Here is a 15,233-nt window from a genome sequence, read left to right as displayed (position 1 = left end):
TTAACTTTTTATTTTTACCCTTTTTAAGAATCTGTTCCAAGTGGAGAAAACCAGAGTGTGACAGGAGGTGATGAAGAAGTAGTAGATGTTTACCAAGAGTTAAATGCAAGAGAAGAGCAGGATATTGAAATAATGATGGAAGGCTGTGAATGTGCAATCTCTAATGCTGAGGCCTTTGCAGAAAGGTTGTCCAGAGAGCTACAGGTGCTAGATGGGGTAAGACATTTTTATAATCTATGAGTGAGTGATGTATGGTGGATTGAGAAGACTGGGGATGTTCAAATTTTACTGCTTTAGCACTTAAGCCTTTATAATGTGATTATTGCCACCTTTCTCTGTAAGCACATTACCAGATGCCATGTCTTTCACTGTTCTTGTTCAAAAAACAGAAGCTTTCCTATTAGTGAGGCCAATGAAGGCAGTTGGCTGAAGTTCAGGATTTGGGGAGGGCCTTGCCATGAAGTGATGGAAGTAAAAGGTAGCCAAGCAGAAACCAGCCTGAGGGTTGCTTCCCTCCAGTCTCTGAAACACCACAGAACAGTTCAGTGCAAAAGAGTAGCATTTTTGTGGTTTGAAAAAAAAATAGGTACAAATTAGAAATAGGAAAACTAAGGGCACCTGGGTGGCTCAGTTAGTTAAGCATCATACTTCAACTCAGGTCATGATCTCACGGTTCAAGAGTTCAAGCCCCACATCAGACTCTGTGCTGACACCTGGGAACCTGCTTCAGATTCTGTGTCTCTGCCACCACTCACACTCTATCTGTCTGAAAAATAAACATAAAAAAAGAAATAGAAAAATTAGGTTGAAATAAATCATTCTATTTACCCAAAAGGACCAGAATAAGTATAGCGAAAATGAGAGAGTTAGGGAAAAAGGATGTTTGGCTCGTCTGCTGAAATGTTTTGGGATAGCTCTTTTTAATATGTATGCATGGTTTCTGAGTCAGTAAACTAAATGCACATCTTTAGAAAGTAAGGAGCTAACAGATATAGCTAAAAATAACACCACTAATGTGAGAAAATTCTAACACAAGACCATGTGGTACTTTTTGTTTTGTGTACACAAGTAAGCATTTAAGAAAAACACAGAGAATGAGGAATATTTCAAAGGCTTAAAGAATTTGGACATTTTATACATGAAAGGTACAGAATTTATGAGATTACACAAATAGTCCAAGTTTACAAGTTTATAACACTCACTGGAAGCAAAGCCTTGAAGAAAGTTCAAGATGTTAAAATGGAAACTGTCCTGGACAGGCTCAAGCCCCAGGTCTGCTATGTAAGATAAGAGATATATTCAATGGCTGTGTAGTCTAGTCTTATAGTTGGGTTGTACTTACAGTTGAGTTAATATGAATAGCATATAAAATAATATGTGTGGAACTACAGCATCAACTGTGGAATGAAATTCTTTTCATTCCTTGTCCAGGTTTTTTCCTCATACCATGTTAACCTGCCTTCTTAATGTGGCTTAGTGGTTTATGTTTTCTTTTCTAATTAATATTGCATATATGTTCCAAGTTATATTGCTTTCCAATTTTATTTTGGATTTGACAGCTTCCATATTTCAGGAAATTTAGAATCAATTAGTCAGAATCACTTAGAAAGCAATGATAAGGAGATGGTGATTTGTTACTGCTTTCCCTGGGGAAAAAAAAATACAGTAGTTGCAAATGAAAGAGAAAAGAAAGAAGACAATAGAAGGAGCTATCTATGAATATATAGTCTGGTCATGTGATCTTATGGTCATGGCTCTTCCACATATATAAATACTAATTGTACTACAATTATAAGTTAGTTCTGTGTATCCTTCAATGACTGGTATACCACTGTTACCCTCTTGGGTAAGGTGGAATTGGATGAAGTTTCAGAACTGGGAATATATCAACACTGATGATTCATTGTGGGGCAGAACCCTACTTATGCAATCTGTATAAAATACTGAGGAAATATAAAATACTGAGGCATGGTCCTTAACCTTGATATAGAGGCAAGTGTATCTTCTTGAAATACTGTGTAAAAGGTGGAACATAAACATAAAGCGATAAACTAAGATAAATGCATAGATGTATACCACTCTGTTACTCGTCTGTCAAAGGGATTTAGCAGTATTTCATCTCAACACTTCTTTCAGACATTCAAATAATATGAAGAGTTACTTTTGTTTTTCACTTTGTAGGCTAACATCCAATCAATCATGGCCTCTGAAAAGCAAGTGAACATCCTGATGAAGTTGCTGGATGAGGCTCTAAAGGAGGTAGATCAGATTGAATTGAAACTGAGCAGTTATGAGGAGATGCTCCAAAGCGTAAAAGAACAAATGGATCAGATCTCTGAAAGCAACCACCTAATTCATCTTAGTAACACTAATAATGTAAAACTCCTGTCTGAAATAGAGTTTCTTGTGGTAAGTATGTTTGTAGAATGCCACCACCAACAAAACAAAAAATCTAATGATATATAAAACCCATTTGTAGATTTTTTTCTCATTTCCTTATAAGAATCAGATTTAAAATAATTCCAAAGACCTTAGGATAGGATTGAGTAGCATCTTACCTATAAATTTCCCGAAATTACATGTGCAAATGGTACATTTATATATATTCCAGAACCACATGGACTTGGCCAAAGGTCATATAAAGGCCCTTCAGGAAGGAGACCTTGCTTCCTCCAGAGGCATTGAGGCCTGCACCAATGCTGCAGATGCCCTTCTACAGTGCATGAATGTAGCTCTTCGACCGGGTAATGTTCATTAAAGATGACAAAATGTAACCAAGAGTCTGAGACTAAGCCTATAACTTGGTATCAAGTTTTGACAAGAAATACATGGGGCAAGTGGTTTAGGGTGACTTTGGTATTAGCTCCTCAAACAAGCTTCACTTATTTTCCAAACATGTTTCTATTGGTATTAAGAACATTTTCATTTCAGTTCCTCTGATTGACTATCAATGACTCTAGTTAACACTGTGATTTTTCTTTAGTACTGTCCATAGAACCTAGCACGAGTAGATACTTGATTAGACCAGACAGCATGAGGTTTTGCTAAACCAGTAGCTCTAAAACTTCACTTTGCCTCAGAATCACGGAGAGGGCTTGTTAAAACACGTACTGCCAGGCCTCACCCCCAGATTCAGTAAGTCTCGGCCAAAGCCCTAGATTCCACATTTCTAACAGTTCCCTGATGATGCTTGGAGAACCACTGTGTTGTACTATTTTTTTCTTTTGCTTACCTGTCTTTTATATAACATACAAATAAACCAATAAAACTCTGGGTTCTTCAAAACTGATACACATATACTATTATAAATGTATTAATTGATGGGGCACCTGGAGCTCATTCGGTTGAGCGTCCCACTCTTTCATCTTGTGTTGTGATTCCAGGGTCATGAGATCGGGCCCCACATCGAACTCTGCACTGAGCATGGAGCCTACCTAAGATTCTCTCTCTTTCCCTCTGCCCCTCTCCCTAGCTCACACTTGCATGGTTTCTCTCTCTCTCTCTCTTTCTCTCTCTCAAAAAATTTTTTAAAAGAAAATTTTTAAAATATGTATTCATTGAAGATCAGAGAAATCTTTTTACCCATTAAATCAGTCAAGAATATTCTGATTTCAGGCCATGACATGCTCCTCGCAGTCAAACAGCAACAGCAGCGTTTCAGTGATTTGCGAGAGCATTTTGCCCGGAGACTGGCCAATCACCTCAACAATGTTTTTGTTCAACAGGTAATTTTATTTCATTATTAAAATTGGCATGTTTCTGTAGCTTTTTAATATATTACCTGAAATTTCACAAAAATGTAATGTGTTTAATTGGGATCACAGTATATCCCTTCTCACTTTTATTTGATCTTAAGATTTTTAAATAAAACTTTAAAACATTTGCTCTTAGAAGTACATTGGGGCTCAAATGCCTCCTTAAGTAGACAGTCTAGTTCCTTCAGCTGAAACTTTCTGACTCTAGAAATAAAATAAATAATATGCTTACTTGTTATGTGTACATTTAAATGTTCTTATTTATAAAAATAAGTTCAAACTTGTTATATGTTTACTGCTTGGCCTATTTTATTTTTCAGTATTTTTGAGGTGAGAACCAGGATTTGATTCAGTGCTTTAACTGTTTCATTGGCTCTATGTATTTATATATATGAGGAAAATGACTGTAGTTCATTTGCAAATTCCATATGATTTAATTTTAAATAAACTCTTTGTCTACACTTTTATATGACAAAAGAGGTTATAATTAAGGTTGTGGCAATAATATTAATATCAATAATATTAAGAGTACCTTAGAGGGATTTGAACACAAGGCATTTTAATCTGCCATAGTAGATTAGATTTCTTAGTTTTTCATCTCTTATTAGGATTATTAGGCCAAAAAAAAAAAAAAGAGAGAAATTTTCAAGAAATGCTGTCTGAAACATTGTGTTCTTATTTTGTTTTCACTTTGCAGTATTCTAAAACAATTGTATTTACTATATTTTATTTCTGGTTAGTTTACTCAGGCCCTCCTTCAACTCTATAACAGGTCCTACTTTCTTTCGGTGCCTGTGAGTACATCAAATTTGGCTCAAGCTTCTCTGATTATTTTTTTTTTTCCCTGTAAAATTTGCTCAACTTAACAGCAGCAGAATCTTTATAGATTATAACTTTACTGACTTAAGCTGCCTGTTAACCATAATTATAGCTGTTTTTTTTATGTCCCATAGCCAAAAGTTTCTTTTGGCCAAAAAGGCATTTAATCTTATTCTGCTTGCCTTTCTTCCTGTCATTCTTTCACTCATTCATTTATTTAGAAAACATTTACCGGGTGATTGGGATGCATACCCAGCATCTAGTTGGGACAGACGAGAAGCTGATCCTGTCCTCGAGTAGCTCACAGTCTAGGGAAGGGAGATACAGATATACTCAAGAAGGGTAAATGCCATCATAGCAGTAACATACGCAAACATAAAGGAAGACCTCTTAGCTCAGCATGTGAGGAAAACATTGGGGAAGACTTTCTTAATGTTTCACTTGACCTGAAAAGTATCAAGAAAAAAGTAAATTTAGAAGTCACACAGAAAATACTAATCTCATTTTTCTTACATTAGTATTTCAATAATATCTATTTCTGCACAATTCCGTAGACATTGTTGATAGTGATGTTATCCACATTTGTAGATGGTATTGGAAATACCAGAAGGTAAACAGTAGTCCTTTCTGCACCCTTAATTGTTTGTTGTAACATGCAGTTATTTATGATTTTGCCTCCTTGCCTTGTAAACTAATGGCTTCGTTTAATATGAATGCTTCCAGTTCTGAAAATCTAACATGTATTGTTATATGTGAGTGATGCATGTTGAAAAAAATAGAATGTTGCAACAACCTGGGATGTGCTGAAGAAAGTGGAGGAGGAGGATGTCCCAAGTACAGAAAAGAGGTTTTCTGTGTGTTGAATTCAGTGCATCATGTCACCTAGCAAAAGAGTTGGGAAATGGGATATCTCTGTTCCTAGTTGTAGAACAAACTAACTGGGAAAATTTGATTACCATATTATAGTACGTCTCTTTGTCAGTCACCAGATTTTTACTGTGTGCCTATTAAATCCTTGCTGAAGTCCACATGTAAGAATAAGAAATGGCTCCTAAACTTGAGATGTTTATAAGGAGGCATTAAGACTAATGTACTTAAAGCTCTATAGCAATGCATATATTAAATTGTTAATTATATGACTACGTATACATATATATGTATACATAATATATACGTGTATAAGTGCTAAAAAGGTTTAATCAAAAGTGAGGTTACTGAGAATTTAGATCATAAGATATGGCATCATGCATAAGACAAGAGTTGAACAGAGTCTGTGCAGTGAAGTTTTTGGCAGTGTATACATATTCAACATGTGTAACTTCTGTACAGAAGAATCCAATAATCTGTTGTTAACAAGGTAAAAGTAATTTAAGAGCATTGATTCTCAGTCTTTTTAAAATTCATACATCAGTAAAATTAAAAGAAATAAAATTTGGAGATTTACCAAGTCATCAACTTTTTATTTTACAAAGTTAATACTTTAAAAAAGAAATTGTGACACCCATTTTCACTATCTTTTTATCTTGGCACTAAAAAAAAGACTATAATTTCAGACTTCTAAAAGGAATACATTTCCCTTTATGAGAAACTCTCTTCCATCCTTTTGTTTCTTGGTGCTGTAGGCCAGTAAAAAGCATCTTCGCATCTGGGAATCACTGATCCAGAGGATTCTTAGCTGTAACGAGCTTTCGTATTAGTACTTCCACCTAGCTGTATTTTAATGAAACTTGAAATGTTTTTCACTTCGTACTATATATACATATAATAGAGTCATATTTTTAACAACCGACGATATTCTTTTGGCTCTTCTAGATCTTCTTACACACTCAGCTTCCATTGAAATGATAGACTCTTACTCATAATTTTTACATTTAATAAGGATTTGTGTATCTAAGAAGATATTCATCTAAAGAATTAGGTCAGTTACACTACTTAGGATTCTGATATTGAAAGCAGGCAATCAGATTAAAGCTAATGAAATTGAGGAAATAGTTGCATTAAATGTATTTCCTTTAAAAAATTGGATGTTTTTTTGAAATATTTGGCTTCAAGGGATAATGCTTTCTGCCCTTCTTTGTCTCCTTGGAGCTCCGCAGAGACCTCATAATTGTGTACATTGTCGTTTACAATAGGATGAGAAATGATTATGCACTGAACTAAAAGTACAACCAGGAAAGAGGCTCCTGGGAGGCACAGTCAGTTAAGCATCCATCTTTTGATCTCTGCTCACAGTTCGTGAGTTTGAACCCCACATTTGGTTCTGTGCTGATGGTGTGGAGCCTGCTTGGGATTCTATCTTTCTCTCTGCCCCTCTCCTGCTTGTGCTCTCTCTCCCTCTCTCTCTAAAAATAAATAAGTAAGCTTAAAAAAATTTACAAGTACAGCCAGAAAAAACTGAAGCTGTAGGGGTTTTGCTCTATGCTTAAGTTTCGGAATTTTTCTTTCAACATGTATTTCTAGAAATAACATATACTAAAATAAAGCCTGTAAAATATTCCACCAATATTCAATTCATTTCACAAAAATTGTTCCCTTAAGCATGTTTCTTCTCAATTTTCTAAACATAGGTTAATGATCTGTAATTAAAAACTTGGAAAGAATTATTATTTAAGGTCAGTTTTTGTGATATTCGAGCTTTGTTCAGATTTTCTTTTTTCTTTGAGAGAACAAAAATAAAAAGAAAGATTTCCCAAATCTTGAAAATTTATTCAACATTCATCTTGAGTGTATCATTTTTGTTTCAAAGTCAGTATAGTAAAGTGGTTAAGAGTAGGACAGTGGAGCCAAACTTCCTAGATTCAAAACCCCGACTCTGCTACCTCCTAGCAGGGTGACCCTGGGCAAGTTAATTAATCTCTTTGTGCCACAAATTCCAGTAATATATACACTAATGAAAATTCATAATGCACTAAGTTTTTAGAAAATATGTTTGTCTTTGGATAAAGCAAATGCCATATTATTTTCAAATTATGTTTATAATAGAATTTTGCTATTTTTAAATGAGGAGAAAAGTACTTTGCAAGGTTATTATGAACATTAGAGTGTGTGTGTGTGTGTGTGTGTGTGTAGAGAAAGAGACGGAGAGAGAGAGTGGGAGGGAGGGAGAGAGGGAACCTGGCATGGTGACAGGCATTCAATACATTGTTATTGTTTCTAATTCATTATTACTTAAAATAAGAAATTTAAACAATGTCTTTTTATTTTTAATGTATAAAGAATATTTGTTTGAAGTTTTATTTTTTATTTATTTATATATTTTAAGAAATAAATTACTGGTTTATTTGTATTGAAATATCCAAATGCTACACCACCAAAAGCATAGGGCAAAGCAGAGCCCCCCCACCTCTGATTCCTTTTTTTTTTTAAAGAATGAAATTGTGCACACAGAGTTCTAGAAGTGACAGTTACCTATATTCTTGATTGAACAGTTTAAAATTTTTATTTTCCTATTTTCTGTAGTTATTTTAGAACTGTTTTCTCTAAAATTAAATTTTCCGTTAGCACTAATCACATTTAATCTATCTTAATAGTAATAGTTTGAAGGTAATGATGTTCTTCATAGCAGAAGGGAAATTTTCAGGTGATGGTGATCTTAAAATGCTGTTTGCAAAAGAAAGCTTTGAATAGTAATATGTGAAAGAGCTTTGTAAACTGTAAAATGCTCTACAAACATTAGTAATTCTCTACTTTTAGGGGAGGGGAAGGTTTTTAAAAATATTTTTTAATGTTTATTTTTGAGAGAGAGACTGAGGGTGAGCGGAAATGGGCAGAGACAGAGGGAGACACAGATTTGGAAGCAGGCCCCAGGCTCTGAGCTGTCGGCACTGAGCCCGACATGGGGCTGGAACCCACGAACCACAAGATCATGACCTGAGCCAAAGTGGGACGCTTAACTGACTGAGCCATCCAGGCACCCCAGGGAGGAGAAGATTTTTAATTAAAGAACTATCCTGACTCTAAATTAGATAATATAATGTAACATGTAATGGCCTGAGTGAACAGTTTTACAAGAACATAAACAATGGTTTGGGGGCATTTTGATGGCTCGTTCAGTTAAGCCTCTGACTTGGTTTCAGCTCAGGACATGATCTCACGGTTTCGTGAATTCGAGCCCTGTGTCAGGCTCTGCACTGGCAGCAAGGAGCCTGCTTGGGATTCTCTTTCTCTCCCTCTCTCTGCCCCTCCCCAGCTTGTACTGTCTCGGTCTCTCTCAAAATAAATGAACTAAAAAAATATTATTTAATGTTTTTTATTTATTTCTGAGAGAGAGAGAGGCAGCATGAGCAGGGGAGGGTCAGAGAGAGAGGGAGACACAGAATCTGAAGCAGGCCCCAGGCTCTGAGCTAGCTGTCAGCACAGAGCCGGACGCGGGGCTCAAACCCACAAACTGTGAGATCATGATCTGAGCCGAAGTCAGATGCTTAACCAACTGAGCCACCCAGGTGCCCCTAAAAAAATATTTTTAAGCAAACAATTCTGAGTCTTGATTCACTAAGAAAAATCAATGAGAAAGATTATTTTGGATGATAAAAGATGTCTAACATTGTTATTAATAATTTTAAAAATAAACCTATGGCAACTGTGATGAGAGATTAAATATAGTCCAGTGATAATAACTGTATGTTTTATTTAACCTTATTAATTTTCTTCATATTTATTATTATGTCTCTACTTCACAGAAAACATGTAGGTAACCAGGCATTCCAAATATATAGAACAGATCCATTTTTCAACACTGTAGCTTAGTCCACAATGATTCTTTTGGAAAGTTTGATTGTTTTATATTCAGTCAGCCATTCAAAAAAGAACGTTCACACAGGTCCATGCTCCCTTATCCACAACTCTTGAGGTTAGCTGTCTTAGAATTTTTCAGGTTTTAGGAAAGTAAAATAGTACATATAGTGTATATTACATAACCACTCCAGGAGTGTCTGGAGCTGGGCTCTATGATTAGGCACACAGTAGTCCAACACCAAAAAATATGAATAATCATTCCAAACAGTATAAGTAGCCTCATGTCAGTTCAGGTCAATTTTTGCCATCAAAATAGATTTGGCACCAAATTTAAACTGCATTTTCTGAGCTTTTCGTATTTTAGAATTACAGAAAGGGATCATGGACCTATATACAATGTATACCTTGTGTGTAATGTCTATGATAGCTGTGAGCTTGTATTGTCTCACCCTTTCTGGTTCTTATTTTGAATTGGTCATCTAATTTTCTGATAACTTTTCTGCTGTCTCTTGTCCAATTTCCTAAGTAGATATCAATAAGATTGATTTAGAAATATGTAGGGCTGCCTGGGTGGCTCAGTTGGTTAAGTGTCCAGCTTCAGCTCAGGTCATGATCTCACAGTTCATGAGTTCAAGCTGGTGTCAGGCTCTGTGCTGAAAGTTCAGAGCCAGGAGCCTGCTTTGGATTCTCTCTCCCTCTGTCTGCCCTTCACCCATTCAGGTTCTGTCTCTGTCTCTCTCTCTCTCAAAAATAAATACATATTTAAAAAGTTTTTAAAGAAACATATTGATTGCTGTATATAGTTTTATATGTCATCTCTATATAATGAGTCCTTGTATTTATTTCCATTTTAAGTTGGGGATATAATCTCACAAAAAGAAAATTATCCAACAGACTGATTTGAAAGCTTTAATGAAGAAGGAACTCAGATAATGATATTTTATTACTTAATGTGTCTTATACTCCTATCTTTCTTACTCTAAAGGTACTTCTCAGTTACTAGAGAAATCTTTGTTTCCCTAATCCAGAAATTTTTTCTAGATACTGTGTATTTGAAAGAAATTGTTTTAAAAAGTCCATATGCACTAAGTTCTTATTTTATGTATATAGTAAAGCAAATAAATTAGATGGAAGAAACCTCTTTTAAAAGAATTTAAATTCAACCAATTTATGTCACCTAGTCTAATACACACATAATTAGGTTTAGGTAACTTTACTAGGAAATGAGTTAACCAACCCCAAAACTCAATCACTGTGTCATTTTCATAGAATGCTAACAAATAACTTCTGACAAAGCATATTAGATTAAGTCAGAATGATGTTGAAGAAATTCCGTCTTTATTTTCCCTTTCCTTGGAACTAATATTTTCAAGGGGAATCAACTCCTTTAATCTTTCAACTCCCCCATCTCTTAGACCCTGACTTTGAGTTTCATGACAAATATTGATCCAGTAGCAGAGAAAGAGAGCTAGAGTGTTTCAAAAAAGGGCTGGGAAGATTTTTATTGTTTGTTTTGTTTTTGTTTTTGTTTTTGTATTTTAGATACCAGTAACTAGTCAGCATTTGCAATTTTTGAGTCTGATTAAAATGATTTTGTTAGATATGTTTTTTAAAAGAAAATGGAAGTGAGACTCACATGACTAAGGTTCCAGTTCTTGTTTCCTTCCATTGTGACCTGAGCAAATCACTTAACTCTTTAAGTTTCAATTTCCTCTTCTAGAAAATAAGGCTGTTGGATCAGATGATCTTCCAGGTCTGTATTTTTAAAAAGAAAAGTCAGGATGTATCACCTAAGACTGTTTGATAACCTACTAATTTATTTATATAAAAGGCTTGTCAAGGTCTTAAAATAAAATCATGGTGTACTTATTTATTTAATAAACTACTAGAACAATTAAGATTACACTATTATTAAGGATTATCCAGGAAACCCCATGATATCATCATCTGTGGTACTTCCTAGTTCCAAAATTCTATACTCTATATGTTTTAACCATGGTTTTAAATATTGTAGGCTCTAATAGAAATACCATAGATGTTGACAATTTGTTTTGAATGACTTCCCTATTTGATGTGTTTCTCAATACAGTTGTATTGTGAAGTTTATTTGCTTAGTAAATTGTAAAATGATATGGCATGAGAGAGAAGAGCTTGATTAAAACATTCATTGTCAATTCCTTTAGAAGATGACATGTGTAGTTGATTTATCAGAGTGCCATTCTTGCATGTTTATGACTATTTATGGTGATAGTGTTCGGTAAGCTTACACGGGATGATAAAAGAAGACAAGTAAGTAGTTGGTTTTTATCTTTTTTCTATCTTCCTTTGCTTTTCTTTGGCTACATTTGGTCATTTTTTAGAATTTTCAATGACCTGTTTCTTTGTAATGTCAATATATTTATTTACTTATTTACTCATTCTAGGGTCACGATCAGAGTTCAACTCTTGCTCAGCACTCTGCTGAACTGGCTTTACCCAATCATCATCCATTTCATAGAGACTTGCTTCGATATGCCAAGTTGATGGAGTGGCTAAAGAGTACAGATTATGGAAAATATGAGGGACTAACAAAGGTATGAATTTGATATCAATTACTCCCTGAGTATGGAGCATAATCTTCTGGAATCAAGAGATCATGTATTCAGTTCCCCATGTGACATTTGAAGTATTGTAGTACATTCTTCGGGAAGCAGAAAATAATTGAATTTCTGAGTGCTCATTTAACCAGGCAGGACATTTATTTCATTTACTTGGGTAAAGAAGAGCTCAGTTTCAAACTCCAATTTAATATAGTAGTAGACGGTACTGTGGCCTTAAATATCATTCAGTTTAGTTAAATGCAATAATTATTCCCTGAGTTTCTTTATATGCAATATAAAAACTAGAGAATATGAAGATGTCTAAGTGTGGCATTGCTCTCTAAGAATTGATAATGTGGTTGATAAAGCAAGTGCAGATTGCCTGTTTATGAAGCAAGCATATCACTATTCCAGACACACACGGCCTAACAAACAAGCCCTACTTGTAAAGAACCTTATATCTGACCGGGAAGAGCAATTATACTTAAGACAAACAGCAAAAAATTAAGTGCCGAACTGAAAATGAGTTTAGAGAAGAGAAACCCATATCTTAAAGCCATGAGCTATGAGGAAAACTTCATAGCAGGAATTGGATTTGAACTGAGTTTTTAAATAGTGAGTGGATTAGATAAACCAGAAAAAAGGGGAAGGGCTTTCCAGGGAAGAGGAGCAAGACATGCAGACAAAGGTGGGAGAGTAGGCCCTTTTCAGAACAAGGAGGATGCAAGGCCATCTGAAGTAGAAATGTCATATTCTGGGGCAGCGAGAAATTATGTTGAAAAAGATGAGCCATGAGACCTAATAGCATTCCTCATACATGGGAAAAGACTAGGTGAGGCAAATTCATTAAGAACCTAATGTAATAATTCAGATGAAGTGAAATCTGAATCAGGAAGATAGTAGGAGAAGTAGAGAATATAAGCCAAAAGGAAGACTCCAAAGATGGAAGAGACAGGATGATGCCAAACTTTCTAGGTTTGGAGACTAAAAGAACAGTACTACAAACATCAGCAGTTGGAGAAGATGAGTCATTCATTCATATATGAATTGAACACCTGCTTTTTGCTAAGTGCTAGAGACACAACACTGAAAGAACAAGGCAAATTTTTGCCTTCTCATACCACATGTTTCAGTGAAGAAAGACCAAAAAAAAGTCAATTGTGTGTTAGAAGATATTGTTGAGTGTTCTGGAGAAAATAAAGCAGGGAATTCCAGGACTGGGGGAAGACTGTAGTTTCAAATAAGGCATCGAGAAGGTGACATTTGAGCATAGATCTTAAAAATAAGCAAAGGTGAATGGCACCTGGGTGGCTCTGTCGATTAAGTGTCCTACTCTTGATGTCAGCCCAGGTCTTAATCTTGGGTTCATGAGTTCAAGCCCTGCATTGGGCTCCACGCTAGGCATGGAGTCTACTTAAAAAAAAAAAAACAAGGTTGAGGGGAGCCCAGTGCCTGGCTGGCTCAGTCAGTAGAGCATATACAACTCTTGATCTCAAGATTGTTCAGGCCCAGTGTTGGGTATAGAGATTATTTTTTAAATCTTTAAAAAAAAAAATTAGCAGGGATGAATAGTAGGAGTTTCTTGGGGAAGGCTTCCCAAGCACAGTACGGGTGTCCTATGGTAAGAGCATGCCTAAGGTACTGGAGGAGCAATAAGGAAGCCAGTATAGTTGGAGCACAAAGGGCCAGAGACAGGACCTTAGAAGAAGATTGGCGAGAGGTAAAGTGGGGTGGGGCGGGACAGATAGGTAAGGGACTGTGTGCATTGGTAAGGATTTGGCTTTTATTATGCGGGAGGTGGGGGAGGGTGTTTGGGTGGGCTTTGAGCAGTAGAAACACATGATCTGATTTAGCTTTAATAAATGGCTATTGTGGCAAGAAGCCCTGGATACAATACTTTTCTGGCATTTCTGCAGTGACCTTTAGTATTGAAATTGACCATATCACTTAGGGAGCTAAAAAATTGCTACCTAATTCAAATATATAAATAGCTATATTTATATATCAGGTAAAATAGCAGTTTACCTAAAAGTCTAAAAATACCTTGAAAAACAAGTAAAATCCTTTATGTGTTTTTATGAATTTGGAGTTCAAAAATTAATAAATTTAAGTAAGGTATAAGCTATTTTAATAGTAATAATTTATGTGGACAATATGACCTTAAAAGATGTTCTTGTGTTGGAAAGAATGATGTGTTTTGTTTCTTGGAATAAAAACAAAAATACTGAGATTGTTAATATAAAGGCTTTCCCCTCAACCCATGTGTTTAGGACCAAAAATTTCCTAACAGAATTTAGCTAGCAAAATTATCTTATTTTTTTGCTAATTTTGCTTGCAAAAAGTTTTCCTAGTTTTATTCAAAAAGTGGTGCTTTCTTTTAGAGTGTTTTATAATGATTGTTTTCTCTTAGGAGATTAATATTTATACATGAACCCATTTTATCTTCATACTTACTGAAATAATTATTACAACTCATCTAGTCTTGGGCTCATGCTTCATGAGAATGCAGTGTTTGAGGTAGAAATTTATGAGAACTATGATGATAAGAAAAAAGCAGTTTGTATAGTCCTACCAGTGTATCAATATGAACACATTTGGCAATAGGACATTCTTGTAAATCAGTCTCTACATATTTTCTCTTCAAAGTGCCTTTGCTCATGTAAAGTAAGATCTGGCTCCCCCTACTTCTAAACTGAGATCATAAGGGAGCATAAACCTTGGTAAAGTAAATAACATTTTTAAACTGTAATTTAAAAAATGCTTTTCAAAGAGAACGTGAATATCCTAAGGTATGTAATGTACATCTTATCTGGCTAGCTATTTTAGGTAAGATTATTTTTGTTCCTCAGACCTTGTCTTTTAAGTGTTCTGCAACTCTATTGTTGTGTTGTATTTTGTTTTGTTTTCATTCAACAGAATTCTGATTTGGAGATATCTTAAGGAAAAGTATTTACAGTACTGGAATTCTTTGCCTTTTGAAGTTTTAAGAGGATTAATATTTTGAATAATTAAACATTATTATATCTCCTTAAGAGTTTTGTGCCAACAAGTGCTTTGTCCCCTAGTGAATATTCAAATAAGTAATCAATAAGCTTTTTGCCTAATTGTGTTCTCAGTATTATTGCCCTATCTTTATATATAATGCAGTATTCATGAATGTAATTTAAGTGAAGAAACAAGACAATAGCCAACCTAGCAATGATTTATAGAATCATTCTCTCCTCACAGTAATTTTTGATCGACAATATTAATGAGCTTTTTTAAATGAAATTGACTTATTTCCCAGGAATGTTACTTGCTGCTGTGGTTTGAACTTTTGACAGACTGTATTTTATCTTATTATCTA

The 15,233-nt window shown here is 35.0% G+C and overlaps 1 protein-coding gene across 6 annotated transcripts in view; it reads left to right on the top strand.

Moving 5' to 3' along the window:
* EXOC1 (exocyst complex component 1) overlaps nucleotides 1–15,233 on the top strand; it is a 59,984-nt gene that overhangs the window by 18,657 nt on the left and 26,094 nt on the right. For all 6 annotated transcript variants that reach the window (XM_077757758.1, XM_077757757.1, XM_077757759.1 and 3 more), the window contains 5 exons: nucleotides 29–216; nucleotides 2,182–2,409; nucleotides 2,612–2,744; nucleotides 3,616–3,725; nucleotides 11,732–11,881. In XM_077757758.1, the coding sequence (XP_077613884.1) occupies nucleotides 29–216; nucleotides 2,182–2,409; nucleotides 2,612–2,744; nucleotides 3,616–3,725; nucleotides 11,732–11,881 (809 nt within the window). The remainder of the gene's footprint in view (nucleotides 1–28; nucleotides 217–2,181; nucleotides 2,410–2,611; nucleotides 2,745–3,615; nucleotides 3,726–11,731; nucleotides 11,882–15,233) is intronic.

This window comes from Crocuta crocuta, unplaced genomic scaffold, assembly GCF_008692635.1.
Source record: "Crocuta crocuta isolate KB4526 unplaced genomic scaffold, BGI_CrCroc_1.0 scaffold282, whole genome shotgun sequence".
Taxonomy (NCBI): Eukaryota; Metazoa; Chordata; class Mammalia; order Carnivora; family Hyaenidae; genus Crocuta; species Crocuta crocuta.
Note: the sequence above shows the minus strand (reverse complement) of the source record. Positions and strands in the feature narration are given on the sequence as shown.